Source organism: Grosmannia clavigera (genome assembly GCF_000143105.1).
Source record: "Grosmannia clavigera kw1407 unplaced genomic scaffold GCSC_140, whole genome shotgun sequence".
In the NCBI taxonomy this organism is placed as follows: Eukaryota; Fungi; Ascomycota; class Sordariomycetes; order Ophiostomatales; family Ophiostomataceae; genus Leptographium; species Leptographium clavigerum.
In genome coordinates, this window is record NW_014040801.1 from 2,366,668 (window position 1) to 2,383,935 (window position 17,268).

A 17,268-nucleotide genomic window follows, 5' to 3' on the forward strand; every position below is an offset into this window, starting at 1 on the left:
ATCGGGCACAGAGGAAGTCGTTCTACTGTCAGCAATTCGACGCCATTCGGTTTGCACGTCGGTGTTTCCACCCTCCACGCCGCATACAATGCTGCCGGGTGATCTCAAGTTATCAGAATAGGCACACGCCTCGTAGGTACTGCGACCTGGCCCAACACCCGTGCTTCCATAGCCGGAGTCTCGACAGATACTATGCTCAGAGGGCGCAAGTCGCCCTGTCCGGACAGGAACCAGAGTCTGACCTGGAATGACAGTAGTTGTGCCTGCTGTGTTTTCGATGGCAATGAAGGGGTCTGACTCCCTCGAACCAATATATCCTGCCAACTGCGGTGGGGTGGTCCCGTTCGGCTGTCCGAAAGAATATGGCAAGTGATCCATGGCCGCTTTATCCACCGATGATCTCGAGGGTCTTTGCCTTTATCGGGCGAAAGCAACCGGAGAGACTTGAACAACAGCGAACGTAGTCTAGGCGGACTGTCCAAAATCAAGGGTGCGCCACTCTGGCTGGAAGTCAGTCATCTCATCTGACGGTGCTAGTTATGCTCTGCTCACCATCAACGGTCGCTAGGCTGTGATGTACATACCGAATGATCAGGTGGCAACCAAATGCAGGTTAAGATGCCGTCCAAAGCAAGCTAAACAGCGGACGATTCCATAAAAGCGCCCGTTGATAAGGCTTGCAAGAACAGAAGCCGTTCTTCTCCAAAAAAGGCGCCTCGTCAGGTGAGCATATGTATTCTGTGCATTCGGCGATGACACCTAAAAAAGACAAAGAAGGCCAGACTCAGCGAAAAATTGCGAGATGGAAAGTGAGAGAGGGGGGGTCACCGAAAACCCTGCTCTGGTAATCCTTGAATCCTTCTTGTAAAGCGAAAATGAGGCGAGCAAGGCGGCTGAGCAAAGGGCTAGGCGCCTACTACGGAGTACGAGTAGCCTGATTTGATTGGTCGACCAACATTGTTGCCCGACTGAGAGCAACCACACCAAATGCCACCAAGCATGCCTGATTACTTTTGGTATGCCATGACCCTGGTCCCACCGAGTCCGGCAAATCACACATGGCTAGAAATCAGTATCACCTAGTATAGAGTTCGCTATTGCGAACTCTATACTGGACAAATGTTGCAACTGGTTTTCACCGTCTCTTGCGGCAGTGCATGCATATTGCATGCATATTGCATGCATATTGCGTACATATATGCTTATAGACGCCCGTATGCGCATATGCACATACACGGTATTTGGCATATCAGCGAAGAGAATAAAGCCTCGTGCTGCGTTGTGTCATTTCGGTCCTTGTGATCGAGTCTGCAGGAGCTTTCCAAATGACTGAATGAAGCACTTGTGATTGAATGCTTATGTCAGAAGATCAAAAATAGACCGGGTATTCTAAGACAATAGCTATGTGCATGGGAGAATTAAGCAGTTTATTAGCCGTCCGTCCTCGCCTCTTGCCCAGCATTTCGAGCGGCCTGGAACTGCACACATATATGTTCCTTCCGTACTCAAGGAGCTCTGCATAAATCGATTGCTTATATGGAAAGGGGTGTAGTGTGCTCGATGTAACATCATTATCAATTTCTGCAAGCTGTTGCTGTTGCTTCATGTCTTGTTCGGGCCTAAGCATATAACTCTCAAAAACAATACAAAGGGTACAGGCTCGCCGAAAACTTCTCGCTGTATTCTACGTCGTAGTCACTGTACCTTTCAGTCGATATCTTTCGGGAGGGTCGAGAAATGATACTTATGCTATATGGTCATAGACGCAAACTACTATATTTCAGCCTGGAAGATTTTGACGAGCCTCAACTCCCAATCCCGAGCCAACAAAAAGAACAACCCACAATTCAGTCAGCCAGCTGCCAAGCTGTTCCGGTGGAGAGGTAGGCCAGCAAGCGGTGCAAGTTGACAGGCCCGGCATCGACCACGTAGCCCGCCCAATGCGTAAGTATGTAGTCTACTGCATTAGCCTCTGTTCCGGGGAGACGGCTTTTCCTTCCTGCTTACCCGATGTCTGGGCAATGCCACCTAACAGTGTCGTTCAAGGTACTGGCAGTGGAAAGAACAGATGTGGTCTGCTAGTTAAACAAAAAATAAAAACCTTTTTTTGATCATGCACCTAAAGTATTGAATTTTATTCTCGCGGATTTGTATGTGGTCGAGATACGGGAATCAGTCCATGCATCCCTTTTCTTCTGCCATCTCGCGTATTGATATTATGCCACCCCTGGCCCGGGTTGCCCCATTAAGCTCTGGCACATCATTATGCATTGCAGCTGCAACATTCTTCGTAAGTCTTGCCACTTCTCTTACACTACCACCCACTCCTGTCGCAATTTTTTTTTCGTGTGTTGTGAGCTTCATGCCGGCCTTACTGACATTATTGAATCCATACCTCAAAAGTCTCGATAGTTAGAGCGTAGTTTACTCCGTAGATGGGTACTTGCAAGGCATGGCCCACAGCATACCCTCTTCCCCATAATCGGCTTTCCCGTATTTAGCAAGCGCTAGATTACTGTTAGGAGATGGTATCTTGATATTTTCCTTGTCACAAATGACTATTGGAAGTTGGAAGTAAATCTCGATTGGCGGAATCTATCGGTTAAAGGAAGCACGCACCGGTCGAGAACGATCCATGGTTGCCTGAGGTTGGGGTTTCAGATGAAGGTATGCCGTGACCCTTTCTGCCACCCATCCAATCCTACCACACCGTGCACCTAATTGCTTCCCCTTATGTTCCTTTGCATATTATTGTTTCCGGTCTCATCGAACGGCTCCCCATAAGCCACGTCACCATCCGTGCAGTTTCTTTTTCCTGGCCCTACTTCATCAGCGCGCAGAGAGTTTCCCTTTACGGCCGCTCACCACTTCAAATAATTTCGCTATTCCCTCTTACTAAGCTCTTCGGAGCCGCTGCTTCCAGATCGTCAGCAATGGATGTCCGGATGGCCCACTCCCTCCCATACTGCTTCGTATATGCAACTGGTGAATTTGTAGGCGCGGCAGCTTTTCGAACACGCCCAACCACTCGGGGATATATGGATACTTCCTCGGGCTGTAGCATTGTGATTGCACGGTTCGGTGTCGCGGGCGTTAATTTCTTGTGTCTTTTTTTTTTTTTTATCTCCCGCTATTCCTGCTATGTTGCAGTCCATGACCTGAAACCTGCAGCCTACGTCGCTAATTTCAAAGCCCCTCTTACTGGAAGACCACAATCCCTGTGTAACTCCTTACGATGTACGCCACCGGGGAAGTCATCCGAAAGAAATCCGCCCAGTCATCACCCTGAGGTTTACGTGCCGTGATTATTTCCCGAACTGTCAGTTCACCCAATCAGTGAAGTTCCCAGGCCTGGCTCGAGTACCCTTCACGAGCACACCCTCCTCCGTCTACTCTCAATCTAGGTAGCAAGATCTCGAGATACCTGAAGTCAAGAGATACGCAGGAAAAAAGGCATACATGCTGGGCTAGAATCGGAGAACAGACAACAAGAGTCTATAGCAACGAAGCCTAATATAAAAAACTGCCATTTCCTCATCGGTATTAAAACATCTCACATGCAAATTTAGGCCTTAAGGAGGGCCCACACACCGAGGAAGGCAATAGTCGTTCTGCGAAGTATACGTGTCTCGTCCTATGAGCTACGCATATGCACTCAAAATTATGCCCACACACACTCAAATGCATGTGAATGTACATCTTTGTAACTACGTATCCTGGTGAGGTCTCATATAGTATTTGGCGATATACTGCCTTGTAATCGTAATATCTATACGGGTTGGGAGACTTTGAATAAAGAAGAGGGAAAGCTATTAAAGAGAACGGATAGAGGCAGAAATGTAAGCAAGCCTTATCTTCTACCCCCCACCCCTCAAAAAGAAAAATTAGGAGTTAGCAGTAACTTAGTATAGGTATGATTTATTATCTTCCAAGACTTAGCCTTGGATATCGCATAGACGAGATGCTATGCGTCACGCTTTTGCTTCACCCAAGGTATTTACACCCTTTGTAGAGGTACTTTTAGCGCGTAAGGTGACTAATACATCTATGACCTATACTTGTGAAGGTACCAAGCACGAACACGATATTTTTGAATTTGATTGTTTATCATAGTACATAATGGGAGTAGTCTCATTTCATCACGGTGCAGGTGTGAGAGGTCTTCTGAGTGGCTATGATGTGAAGCATGGATGTAGTCAACCCGGAAACAATAGTGAAGAGAAATGCAAGGCCATGACTTGGAAAGGGTGACAAGGAGAAGTAAAGGCCTCCAACGACAGAACGAGGTTTCTTTACGACTGCCTCAATCCGCCTATATATATTGGACTACCCCTACTTTCAAATTCGTGGTTAGAAAGCTGCTACATAACTCCCAAGTTTAAAAACATTTAGACATCAAAGACACCATACATTCATACATTCATACCCATCTTTTAATAAAGGTATTTGGCGGCTTCCTACACCCTTCTGGGATCTATTTTAACTCACAGCCTTCTATTGGACTTCAGGAATATCACAGCAACACCAATATGTGCGAATTCGAAGAATTTGTATTCGACTGCGGCTGTACCCAGACACGGCTTAAGTCTTATTGCCATTTTGCACGCAACGATCCTAACCACCAATGCTTTGGAGTCAAGAAACTCACCCACATGTGGTATCAGCAGACTGCCTGTCAGGCTTGTCTTGTGGCTCGGGCGGCCGCCGCCGCCACAGCTGCCGAGGGGCAGACATAATGCAACCCTAAGAAGAAACAGTAGTAGAAGGGGAACTACCTGTAGCAATACTATTTTGTATCTTTTATGATATTGAAAAAAATGGACACTTCTCAATCCCACAGACACAATAAGTGAGCCGAGCTTTGTTAGCTGAAGTGACAGGGGCATGGTATCTCCAAGTTACAACTGGGGCATGTGTTTCTACTTACGGCCAAGTGTGAACGAAGACCCGGAAGTGTTAGAGTCATGTACTTGGCGATATAAGGAAGGGCCAGAGAACTTAGTTACGGGCGTAGCAGGCAACTGAGCTATATTATTTGCACGTGATATAATTAAGGTATAGCTAGTATTGAGGCTCAGTTTTAGGCGAGAAGATATGCAGCAATAAGCAGCCAGGTTATATGAGACCTGCAGGCAATTTATACAGACACAGCAGCCCTTTTGCAGACTTATTTTCTCAAGAAGATGGAAGCAAACGAATTTCATACGTGTCATCTGAAATAATTCATGTATGCGAATTCCTGCTACGCTTGGCTTCTTATCGACATAGAAATGGAGTGCGGCCACTGTTGCCTCGATGTTGCACTATGCTTCGATTACAAATTTTCAGTTACAAATTGACTATGGAGTAACAAAATGGGGATTGGAGCATTGTATGTGCATTTTCTTTGCTAATCACAAAAACTCGTTTCTTGTGCTTGCTTTTGTTATATGTTTTGCCTTCGTTCGCACCACAGGACAGAGTAAGGATGCTGGAAACAGTAAACAAATAATACGGCAATTTGGCAATGCATTAGCACAGCTAGGGGATCACCCTTTGTACATTAAAACCCAAATTATTTTAAAGCTGTCTTACTAGAATATCTAAAGCGCCGTAATCGCTTTTTGTTGAAGGAGTCTTACAACATCACTTGGAAACATTCTCGACATATGAGTTTACACGTTAGTCGCGCCCACCACAGTACCGATGACATTGTAACGTTTAGAAAAAAAGGTGATCCAGTCGTCCAGCACACCTTGCTCCTTGGAGTCCAAGTCTTTCCACTCAGGCTTCACGTCGGCCGGGTTCGTCGATGATTTGGCCAATGCCCGTGACGCGTCGTTACCGGCAAACACTAATGGGTAAACTGTCAGCAAAAAAACAGAAACTATCAATATAAACGACAGGACTGTTTGAGAGAGTAAGGTACCGTGGTAAGATCCACCCGGCTGGTAAGATTTGTTTCCCGTGACATCGTAAACTTTGCCCTGAAGACAATGTGAGCTTTGGGAGGATCCTTGATTGAGCAAGAGCCGGGGCCATCGTCACAGTTTATAAGAACGGTATGAGCGTACCTTGATGGCAACATAACACTTGCCGCCGTCAACACCTGCAGTGTGGTCAGTAGGCCTGGTCTCCTGATAATCCATGGTCCCGACAGCGAAGCTCACCGGTAGCCTGAGACAACTCCTCTAGGGTGATGGGATCATCCTGGGGAGGGTTCAGCTGAACGGAAACCTTGGGCTCAAATTTCTCAGCCATTTTCGTAGGAAGAAGAGACGTGCTGTGCTTAGACAATACAATTAGCATGTGCTTGAACACACCGACCGTTCCGGGGACGGCGAAACCTCGGCAATTACTTGCTGACATCTGTTCCTATGCCAGATGGCCCTTTCTCACCTGAAAAAACCCCGAAAACTATACTGAAAACTTCTTCCGGGGTAACGAATTGAAGGACAGATTCGAATTGTTTGACGTTGAAAACCAAAGTACGGGGAAGTTGAGCCCAGTGGTAAACAGTGGAGTATCAAGGCGGGGGCGAATGAGGTGCTGCGGAAAGAATACACGTAACGACGGCAGGAACGGGATGCCGCTAAGGCCTCAGGCAACAAGTCTGTTTAATGCCGACGAAGCTCCTCATGCCCCACTATTGTCGGCCTCATCTTTCTCGATGAGTCGAGCATTATCTTTTTAGAGCTACATGCCCACCACATAGACGCCATCCTCAGCCAGGTAACATGGCGGCGCAATCGCTCACAGCGGCACGGACGTGCCTCCACATGCGATATGCCGGGCTTGTACGACCACAACCGTTCCCACGACCGCCATGCCGACCCGTCGACCTCCGGACCCTCCATGTGCGAATCTTCCACAGTCACTATCGCGGCCCATTGCGCACAAAGCCGTTGGCGGTGGTAGGATCCGATATGCGGCATGGCCAATTGCGGCGGCAATCTGAATTTGCGAAGGACGAGGCTGCTCCACAGAGACCACTCCCCCCTCCTCCAAAAGGGCGCTTGCTCTTCTTGCGCCTTCTCATGCGGGCAATCTTCACGCCTTTTCGAGGGCAGTCCCTCAAAAATTTGTATCAGAAAAGCCCCGAGGAAACGGTCCTGGCTTTGGCAGTGTGAGTGCTGTTCTACCAGAGGACGGAAGAGAAAAGCGGCCCTGCTTGCGTGAGGTCACCCGTATTGACGTCGTTCCCAGGCTTGTGGCATTCGTGTTCATATTTGCATATATTGCCCGTATCTACTACACATACTTCAACAGTCGGCAATTCACGCGCTACCCACAGCCCGTGGCAAAGTACTTGCGCCGGGCGTTGTACTTTAGCAACTACTCACCCGACCCGAAGCGTGCCCTCAAGAACTACAAGCTGGCGCTGGAGCAGTGCGACGAGCTTGGCCTTGACCCTTTCTCTGACGATGTCATGGGAATTCGCATCCAGCTAGCTTCTTGGTTGGAGAAGGTGCAGAACTATGAGGCAGCGATCAAGATACTGGAGCTGCTTCTGAGTGACTGCAAGCGATGGGTTGAGCAAATGGAGAGAAGTGTCGACACTGGCAGTACTAAAGACAGCGGGAAAATGTCTGCCCGCCTTCCCGCACCACGGGTGCGAGGAACGGCCACAGAAGACGAAGACATGTTGGAGAAGGACCGGCCCTCGGACGTGGAAACGCTTTGGGCCCGACGATCAAGGATTCTGCAAAAGGCAATTGGAATTAGCGTGAAGCTGGGCGAGCTGTATGCAGACGAGCATGTGTTGAACGCTAATATGGCACACGAGCGGCTGGTCTGGGCTGTCGACGCTGCTCTCCAGGAATTTCAGCGGCGTTCGGTTTCGGGTGTCAAGACGGGAGAGGGCGAGTGGATGAGCCCCAAGGAGATGGGTGCTGCACTGGAATGTGAGAATACCAGGCCGTGCATTTCTCCAGGGTTTCAGAAGCTGACCTACCACTTACAGCTTTAGGACACAGCTATGAGTCGCGATCACAGTTTCACCTTGCGCTGCCGCTGTTTTTCCAGGCTCTGCGTCTGTGCAAGGATCCGTGCCACAGTGCCGTTATCAGTATGTGTTTCTTCTCGCAGGCTTCCAAGACGATGCAACAACAGAGCATGGCAGCTGACGAGTCAAAAGTGAACAATTTGGCAATCTCATTTGCGCAGCACCCGTTGCAGCCGCCCTATGATACGTTGGTGGGTTCGGTGGTAGATAAGCCGAGCTCGAAGCCGCCAACGCAGGAAGAGGCGCGAAAGGCGTACTTGGAGACAGCCCAGCGGTGGGCACTTAACGCCCAACAACATGCGGCAGACGCAGCAGGCGAGGAACGGACGCCCGAATGTGACGAAGCCTGCGTGGTATCTCTCTGCAATCTGGGCGACATTGCGGCCATGCTGGGAGATGCCGGAGAGGCTCGGCGTCGGTTTCGGCAGGGCCGGGCCATGAGTGAGAAGCTCCAGTTTGCTGCTGGCGTGGAGCAGGCCGAGGCCGGACTGCGCAGACTTTCATAGGCTATGAAGAGGACACGAAGACACAGAGACACACAACGATGACTGAGGGTGGTACCTTAGTCCCCCCAGTGGAAGCTTCTGCGGCGGATCCGTGTGCTTGACTGACATATACACACACATCGGGGTATATTAGAGGGATGAATAGGGGGGTGACGGCTGTCGGTCGGCCGACATGAAATGCCTGTTGCAGGCATTAAGCCGCAAATCGAAATGAACAAGGTATGTACGAAGGTTCGGAGACGAAGAAAGAGGTTGGCCCTGTCAGGCCCACCCCATTGGAACAGCACAAATGTAGCCGGTCGGCCGGCACGGTCTCCAAGGGTGGTTGTGGGCGTTCCAGCCACTCAGGCCGAGCCTGTCCTATCGGCCGGACAGCCCATGCTGGAAAAGGGGGTGCAGCTGATTGTGTCAGCACAATTCGGATACGGATAGCATCTCGTCGGACGTGCACCGGTCTGTTGGCCCGCCAGCCAGCGGCTGCAAAGACGTGAGCCGGCAGGCAAACTGCTGGGCAGCCATTCGTGGCTTCAGGGACGTGCCACCCATGACAGGGACTGAGTGGTAGCCGGGAGCCGATGCTGGCCGTGTTGTTGTCTAATAAGATGCGACGCACTTTGCATAGGCGAATGCGGGCAAAATAACAAGCAAGCTTCCCGGTTCATCGTTTAACCATATCGAACGGACCGTCTTCAAAACAGGAGAGCAGGTCATCACCACCCACGGCCTCGTCCACGACGATGGCCGTCATTCTCGGCTGAGTGTGATCGGGATGTACAACCCGCCCTTGTTGACCGGATTCGTGGTTTTCGCAGCCACGCTCTCCATGCCGGTAGTTGCAAGGAATTGGGTCACCGTTTCTTGCTACCCTCCACCCACTTCCCCCCCCACACCTTTTCGGACAGGATGATGAAATGAAATGATGATAATGAAAGAATCTTCCAAGGCACTGTTTAAGCGAGCCGTCGCAGAAATGGACCGCAGAAGGAAAGGACCCACAATATCCGGCCGCGACAAAGGGGATAAAAATAATGCTTTGGCCTACTACGACGTATGGTATGTACCGGTCTGCCCATCAGGCGTGCCGTCCCCACGCAGAAAGACAGGCTAGCGAGCATGATCGAGATGTGCTGTCTGCAGCTTTCCGGATAGGACCAGACGATGGCGAGTCCGCCAAGGCCGGCAGGGCTGGGCGGTGGAAATGCCAAGATACTCTTTCGGGAAACACACGTCAAATGCCCCCCCCACGTCCTATTTTCCCGGGCGAGCGGCGAATCGGGTGGCCCGAATGAATGCGAGTGCTTGCAAACATGTCGACCGTCCGCCGCCGTTTCGTGGTGCGCGGCCGCGACTGTGCACCGCTTGGGGGCGGGGAAGGGTAAATGTGGTCCCCCTGTATCCTTCGCCTTACATAGTACGGGAAACGGCCCTTTTTCCGCGTTTTTTTTCCGCGTTTTGTTTTCTTTTCTCTCCTGCGCTTTCGTATTTGTTCTGCCGTCCCTGCCCCTGCCTGTTCGTTCCTCTGCGCCCTTCAGACACGGGCTTCGCCTATGCAAGCTCGGCCCAGTACGGCAAGGCCAGATTTTTCTCATACACGTACATGATTCGTATACGAGTGTTGTAGAAAAAGGGTCGACCTGACCATCCAAGCCCCCTCTCCATCCCTCTTGTGCGCATCCCCCCTGCCTTGGCCGACTTGCTGTAGTATTTCTATCAAACAGCTGAGCACCGGACAGATCTGAGCAAAGCCGAGACACGAGTGGGGTGGTGTGAAAGAGAAAGCCAGCATCGCTTAGGCAGCCTTTGTAGGGAGGCACAAATGTGCGTGTACACACACATACATGTCCACTGCCTCAAACTGCGTCTAGATAAATTGCGTCCATACATGACCGATGACATATACGAGAAAGGACCGGCAGCCCTCTGTCCCACTGGCTGGCTGATCAGGCAATGAAGCGAGCTAAGGCAGAGGTGAAATGGAATAAGCTCGAGGCCCAGATAAACCGGCTTTTCTGTTCGTCCTCTTGACCCGTTGGAGTATTGGTCTGTCACCTTACATATCGACTGCCGCCAGCTTGCTGCCAGCTTGCATAGAGTCGCATCGGACACTTCGCCCGTCTGCCGGATTAGAAGAGGGAAGGGTGCGAAAGAACTGGGGGATTGTCATCTGCCAGCCTGTAGGATGACAGAACGAGTCTGCAGTACTAGTACTTTCCCCGCTGGTCCTTAGGCTTATCTGTTTTCTTTTCCCCGTCGTTTTCTGCGCGGTGTTGTCGTGGGCCTGGATCCTTGCCCGCTGATGCTGACTTTGCCATTGGGAACTCCGTAACCTCCCAACCCAGAAGAAGGTAGAGGCCGAGGGAATGGCAGCAGAGACGCACCAAGACGAGCGCTAATGCCGGCCGCATGCACAGACATGCATTGTCTGCAACCGTGATCCCCACCGGACACCACACGGCTGCACATGGCAACGATATAATTTAAGCATTGTTTAGTGGGGGCCGGTCCTTTCTCGACGCAATTTCACGTCCATCATGCCGAGGCCGGACAGTTTGCGGAACGGTCTCCGCCCTTCCCCGCCTCGAAACGGTGACGCATTCGGGGAAGAAGCCCGTTGCCAGACCGCAAAACCCCGTGCTCGGAGACCTTGTTCTGCCACGCCAAAGTTTTCGAGTAGCGGAGCCGGTCGCGCTGTCCGTGTCCGGAACGGTGTCGGAACGGTGGCGAAACGGAGGCGCCTCAACAAAACAAACGGATATTCCCGTCCAGAGACTCCGTAGACCAAAACAGCACAGCAGAGACAAAGTTCGGAGGAAGGCCAAGACCGTGGAAGATCAGCTGGCCAGCACGCTTTAGCCGGGGCACCATCCAGCGCACAGAGTCTGCATTATCTCTCTGTCTGAAGATCTGGTGTTGTGGCCTTTGTACCCTGTATCCACCCTGTATCCATACAGAGTATTCTCACCGGGGCTGGCAGAACTCATCCAGTCCCACACACCGAAGCTGTCGGCCCTTTAATACAGCTGGGCATACTTCGTATCGCACAGGCAAGACAATACGGACAAAGAACCCGGCCAAAGCGGACATAGCAGACAGAACAATCAGAACCATTAGAATCAGAACATTCAAGACAATCAGGACATTCGTAACGACAGACAACAGGACTATTACGCCGATCGTGACGATCAGGACAGTTGAATCATCATGACTTCTAGCCCCCCTGACCGATTGCCGTGTCGTCGCCTCCCTTTCCTTATTCTGCCGTTATGTCTCTGCGTCATTTGCACTGCTAGACTGCAGTTGGGCGTTCGTATTATAGCTTTCTCTCAGCAGCGAGATGCAGCGAAAGGCATGCACGTCCCTTGGGCACCTGCCCTGTCTTACGCCGTTTATTCCTTCCCTGCCCTGTTGTTGGCTGGCTGGCAGCTGTGCTGGAGTGGAGAATTGAGGGGTATTCTCGTTTCAGCAGCTGAAAAGCTGCCTCCCGGATTGCACTGCCTTCACGTGCCTCGGATCTCTGTACTTTGCTTGGCAGCCAGCTTGCTTCGAGAGCCTTCGTCTCTTCGTCTCTTCGTCTCTTCGTCTCTCCGCCTGGTGGTGGCCCACCGGTCCGTAGCAGGCACACTCAATGACTACAGCGTCACCATCATCTTGATTCAGGCTGGGTGGCGCACCACCCATCAGATGGTTGATGGCCAGATAGAATCTCGATTCGTGGACGATTACGCGACCGTTGGAGATCTACGGCCCTACGTCTACTCGTACGTATCTTACGGCGTATGCCCTGAATTGGAGACGCCCTAGACCAGGTTTCGCCTAAGGTGAGCTGACCCAAAGGTGCAACCAGTGTTTACTCTGCTGGCCACTTTTCTTTTGTTCCCTTCGTTTGTGCTGCTTCTTGATACTATGAGAGCTTGATGTTTCAATGATTGTGGCGCCTGGCCTTAACGTAACGTAGCGAGAAATCGGCCCGGCGCTATTAGTCAATTGGAGTTGGCGGCTTTGCAGCCAGCACCCTCTTCTTTGTCGTCCTGCCTTTTCCCCTCTGGTGGCCATCCCTCCCTTAGGAAACGGCCTCGAACTGGCGCACTAACCTATGTAAGAAGAGCTCAACAGCAGGTGTCAGGATCACTGTTTGACGTCATAGCGTCGGATTGCTTGCATCGACGCTGTTCGAATTCTTCATGCACCAGTGCACTACCGCATGTTTTCGTCAGTGACACTCGGTTCGTATTTCTACAGCGGCCCAGAGCGATTGAGTCAAGACTACTCCGTAACCCGTTCCTTCCCTGCGCGGGTGAGACCTGCCGCATTCCAGCGTCGAGGCTTTCCGCATTCGCATCTGTTCTTATACGCCTACGCTCTGCCCATTCCGCTTACGGGGGTCATTTGTGGAATGTGACCTCAGGATTGTGTCGTCTCATCCGTTTTTGTCTCGCGGTAATATGGCCCACCGTCTCCAGTCGCCCAGCAGTGGCCTCCCCACGAAGTTTTGCATCTGTCGAGCGGGCTTCAAGCCGCTCCTTTCACTCGATACAGTGCATTTGGTTGAGGTGTCGGGACAAGCGTCCGCTTCTTTTCCTCCCTTTGGTCTCCGCCTAGCTCATTGGCCGCCGCCCTCCAATTTCGTGCTTCTAGGCGTCCAAGGTACCTCTAGTGGGCCTGGTACTTCGTCAGCTCCGTACTGCTAGGGCCATGAGCCTCAGGCTAGTTTAGTCAAGATACGCACATAGCGTACTTATCGCCACCCCTCGCCTCCCCATATTCGCACGCCACACACCCAACCCTTCTCCACACCATCTTGAGCTTGCTTTCCCACACAGTAAAGCCGGGCAAGGGAAAACCCCTACTATGTGCAGCAGCACCAGGAGCGATCATACAGGTAGTATCGGCTGTCCACACAAATGCAGCTCCTGCCCAAGCAGCCGGGTAATAAGTGAAAGGAAAAAAGAAAGGAAAGGACTAGAGCTCTAGTCCCAAGTTGGAAAGGATGTCTTTTTAGCGCTTCGTACTTCTGTCGTACGTTCCAAACCTTCGAGATTCTTTAATATGTCCCCCTCCTCCTATCTTTCTTCTTTTCTTCTTCCAGCTTTTATCTGCTCTCCAGTTTACGCTCACGGCATTCTTCGCAGTCCAACACTCGGTCTAGAAACTGTCTACCACTGCTGTCTGGGACCTCGGTCTTCACAGTTTTATATGCTGTATTTATAACTTTGATCCCCCCCCCCCCCCCCTCCCTCGCCCAAAAGTATTTCTGCGCTCGAGCACTGTTTTCCTTTCCACTCTCCCATTGAATTTTTATTTTCGTCGTCAAACCCTGCCCTGATCAGTTTCCACTCTTTGACACCGAATCCTCATATATCTTGGTCGCGCTCAACAGTCAAACTCTTTCATTTCCTTGGCTGCTCACTCAACACACTGTCGTACCCATGATACCCGCTGCAACCTTTTCGCACACGGACGCCATCATGGACATGCAACAAAACGTCGACGGCATCTCGCCCAATCAATCTGATTTCTTTATTGGTTCTGTTGAGACCGAACCGTACAGCGACCCGAACGTTTATATGGACGCTGCCAATGTCTCGCCGTCGCAAAGCTCTGACACTCCTGTAAGTGCTTGCCCACAACGCAACCGATCAATAGTGTTGTCGAATGCTGACTTTCGATAACAGTATCAAAACAGTCATCCGTTCTTCCAAGACTACATCGCTTCGGACGTCTACCCTAGCCCGGAGATCGAAGCAGAGTCGCCCATGTCTGAGATCTATCAGCAGCACCTCGTTGAGCATGAGCAAGTCATGTCTATCCCTCGCGTGAAGGAAGAGCCAGGGCAGCCTCTGGCTGGCTCAATGGTCCGTGCTACGCCGTCGACCGCATGTGCTTCCGAGAAAGCCACCACGCCGGCAGCCAAGCCGCCTGCCAAGCGCAAGCGGGAAAATCGGTATAAAAATGCGCCCCAGTCTGTGTTGATTCGCAGACGGGCCCAAAACCGCGCTTCTCAGCGAGCTTACCGCGAACGCAAGGATCAACGTATTAAGGATCTTGAACAATTGTTGGAGGAGTCTCAGTTCAAAAGCAACCAGCTAAGCATGCTATTGCAAACGTCTCATGCCGAGGTCCTCAAACTCAAAATGCACGCGGCCGCGGTATCGAAAGCTGCTTCCGATCTCAACCCTGTGCATATCCAGACGCATATTCAGACGCAACACCCGCAGCATCACCAGCACCAGCAACAGCTCCAACAATACCAACAATTCCAGCAGCAGCAGCAGCAGCAGCAGCAGCAGCAACAGCAGCACCTACAGATGCAGCCGCACCCGCACCACCACAGACATAGTTCGTCGGCTGCATCGCATGTATCCCACATATCACAGCTCTCTGTCGCTTCCACGATGTCGACAGCGACGTCGGCTTCAAGTGCTCCAACTCCGATCACAGCTACGTCTGTTGTGGCGGGCTTTGACCCTGCCGCAGCAAGTACAATGACGGTAGCAGCGCACCCAGATGACATAGATTCGATGTACATCTACGCGCAAATGGGGTCGTCATACGATATTTGAGATGAAGCAACCACCAATTTTTTTGGCCACCCGACAGACCGACTAAACCCATCTACTATGATGGAGCGGAGATGCCCTTTTTAGGGGGATAGTTATGGGATGGATGTTATTGCTCAGGAGTACGATACTATCCGTTTAAAGGATATTTGGACGAGGGTGGCGTTTTATGGCGAAGGTAGACTGGAAAGGCTTAGGGTTATGCCTCCGTCCCTTCTTTTTATTGATCTTGACGGCGGGAGGGTAAAACATGCCTCGATCATTTTCTTACACAAAATATTCTTCCCTACAAATAAACTTTTCAATGCAAAAGTTTCACACCAGAAAATGCCAGACCGTACAACGACCAAGTATCATTTCGTGGGAATCTTTGACTACGAACGTGCGAACTGCCGTCACTTCTACAAGCTCGCGGACGAACAGTTTTAAGTCGCCTATACGAGCAGAACCGGTTAATGCCCTAGCGCATTTTCCTCGCTTGTCGCTACAATGGACGCTGCAAAATTGATTAGATTAGTTGAGCGTAATTATGTATGTACCTGGAGCTTTGAGAGCTCCAGGCATTGCAGGACTTTTCCATGGCAATGCTTCAATTGCATGAAAGAGAATGGCCGCTGTCCAATTCGATGCCACATCAATTTTGTAACCTGTGTCAGATTACAGAGCATCCATGCGAGAGATGGTTTCTTGTACCGAAGTTAACTGGGCTTTCAGGGTCCCTTGTATCGCTGATCACACTGTGAGGATGTCGAAAGTCCGCACAGACTGAAAGAGTTATGATAGAAAAGAAAAGCCAGAGCAACGAGTGCAGTAAAAGATGCGACAACGGTTGCAGCAATGTGGTCGAAAGGCGTCCCACCTTTACAAACAGGCCCTTCTCGACCTGCTGCTTAATGAGGTCATTGCCAGCATACTTGAAGATACGGAGTACGCTATCGCGTATTGTACACCCCCACCCCCCCTTCCACACCCTACCTTGTACTCGTACAAGGATGAGAGGTCCAGGCCCGCCCAGCCTTGGGGGGGGGGGGGGGGGGGGGGGGTGGTGGCGGGGTACCACCTTCTTGTTTCCAGAGTTTCTTACGCGCTGTCGTATTGGTTATCTTTGTTGGCCGTCGCCCTGTCCACTGGCGATTTTTCTTCTTTTCTTTCGGGGTTTCCTTTCTTTTTTTTTCTTTTTCTTTGATCTGTGTGCCTCAGCAGCTAATATTCTTGACTCCCACTTTCTTTGCCTCCTTTGCTTAGTTCCCACATCTCGTAATGGCGTCCTTGTTGGCCGCAAAGATCGCCGCTAATGCCGCTAACGCCGCTTTTTCTTTGTTTTACGGTCTGTGCTGTGAGACAGCCCGTCAGAAATGTCAAAGACTGGGGTGTCTCGCTACCCTGCGTCTCCCCTGTGATTCCCGCCCATTATTCCAGTTTCGTCCAGTTGTGCTCCGTATCTTACAGATGCTTCCGCTTCTCGCAGCATTCTCGGTGCACTACCGCCTGGCCGTGTCTTGCATGTTGCAGACACTGGGTCGTTGGGAGCGACGAAAGCTTCGAAAGCTGAAGACGCGAGATTGCGAGCACTCATGTGTATTTTAGCCAGAGCACGCCATTTCCGCAGTCGCCTGAACCAATCGAAGGAAAGAAAAGGAACGGCCTGATCTTCTAACGAGCGGTAACCACCTGTCGGCTGCAGCTCCAGATCAAGGGATGTGCATGTCCATCGGCCATTGTGACTGAGAACTGACGATGCGATGTCGCATTCTGTCCTGTTTCAGTAACGTCTGCCTGCCACAATGGCCCTCCGACCAACGAGAAATGTGGCCACGGCATTTTGTGCAAGCTTCGTCCTCTGACATCCCATTGATTGAATACAGAGGAGAGGCCACACGGCAACAAAAGAGGGGCAATCGGACTAAGGAAGCAAGGGCGAGCGCTCTGCTTTCGGATCTACTACGGAGTATTCGACGGGCTCACGGCTATCCAGGTGATGGTCCATTTCGGAGCCGCCAGCCATGCTATCAGCTTTGCTGCCTGCCGTCTGCACGGATCCGTGAAGCTGAGCAGGCCAGACTTCAATCGAGCCTCGCTCCAAAACGCAGAGGGACAAATGCCGAGCCAACCACCATTTTTTATTCATCTCTCTCTCGCTGCCCCCTTTCTCCCCAGTTCAGCTTCGCCAACACCCTCTTTCTCTTGTCCGCACACCATCTCCCCTTGTGCCTGTTGACCA

The 17,268-nt window shown here is 51.2% G+C and overlaps 4 protein-coding genes across 4 annotated transcripts; 2 read left to right on the plus strand and 2 right to left on the minus strand.

The window, feature by feature from the left end:
• Positions 1-5,654: 5,654 nt before the first annotated feature.
• On the minus strand, positions 5,655-6,240 carry CMQ_1441 (progesterone-binding protein; the record flags this gene model as incomplete). The annotated part of the gene is made up of 4 exons (XM_014318520.1): positions 5,655-5,833; positions 5,909-5,966; positions 6,054-6,088; positions 6,150-6,240. 4 exons carry the CDS (start codon positions 6,238-6,240, stop codon positions 5,655-5,657), a joined length of 363 nt encoding a protein of 120 aa, XP_014173995.1.
• Positions 6,241-7,016: 776 nt separating this feature from the next.
• Positions 7,017-8,490, plus strand: CMQ_1494 (tpr domain containing protein; the record flags this gene model as incomplete). Its single annotated transcript, XM_014318573.1, has 4 exons — positions 7,017-7,105; positions 7,186-7,883; positions 7,943-8,047; positions 8,192-8,490. The coding sequence occupies 4 exons, from the start codon at positions 7,017-7,019 to the stop codon at positions 8,488-8,490; spliced, it is 1,191 nt and encodes a 396-aa protein (XP_014174048.1).
• A 408-nt stretch (positions 8,491-8,898) lies between these two features.
• Positions 8,899-9,238, minus strand: CMQ_1124 (uncharacterized protein; the record flags this gene model as incomplete). Its single annotated transcript, XM_014318203.1, has 2 exons — positions 8,899-9,068; positions 9,175-9,238. The coding sequence occupies 2 exons, from the start codon at positions 9,236-9,238 to the stop codon at positions 8,899-8,901; spliced, it is 234 nt and encodes a 77-aa protein (XP_014173678.1).
• Positions 9,239-13,916: 4,678 nt separating this feature from the next.
• On the plus strand, positions 13,917-15,050 carry CMQ_626 (bzip transcription factor; the record flags this gene model as incomplete). Its single annotated transcript, XM_014317705.1, has 3 exons — positions 13,917-14,099; positions 14,163-14,606; positions 14,865-15,050. The coding sequence occupies 3 exons, from the start codon at positions 13,917-13,919 to the stop codon at positions 15,048-15,050; spliced, it is 813 nt and encodes a 270-aa protein (XP_014173180.1).
• Between the last annotated feature and the right edge of the window lie 2,218 nt (positions 15,051-17,268).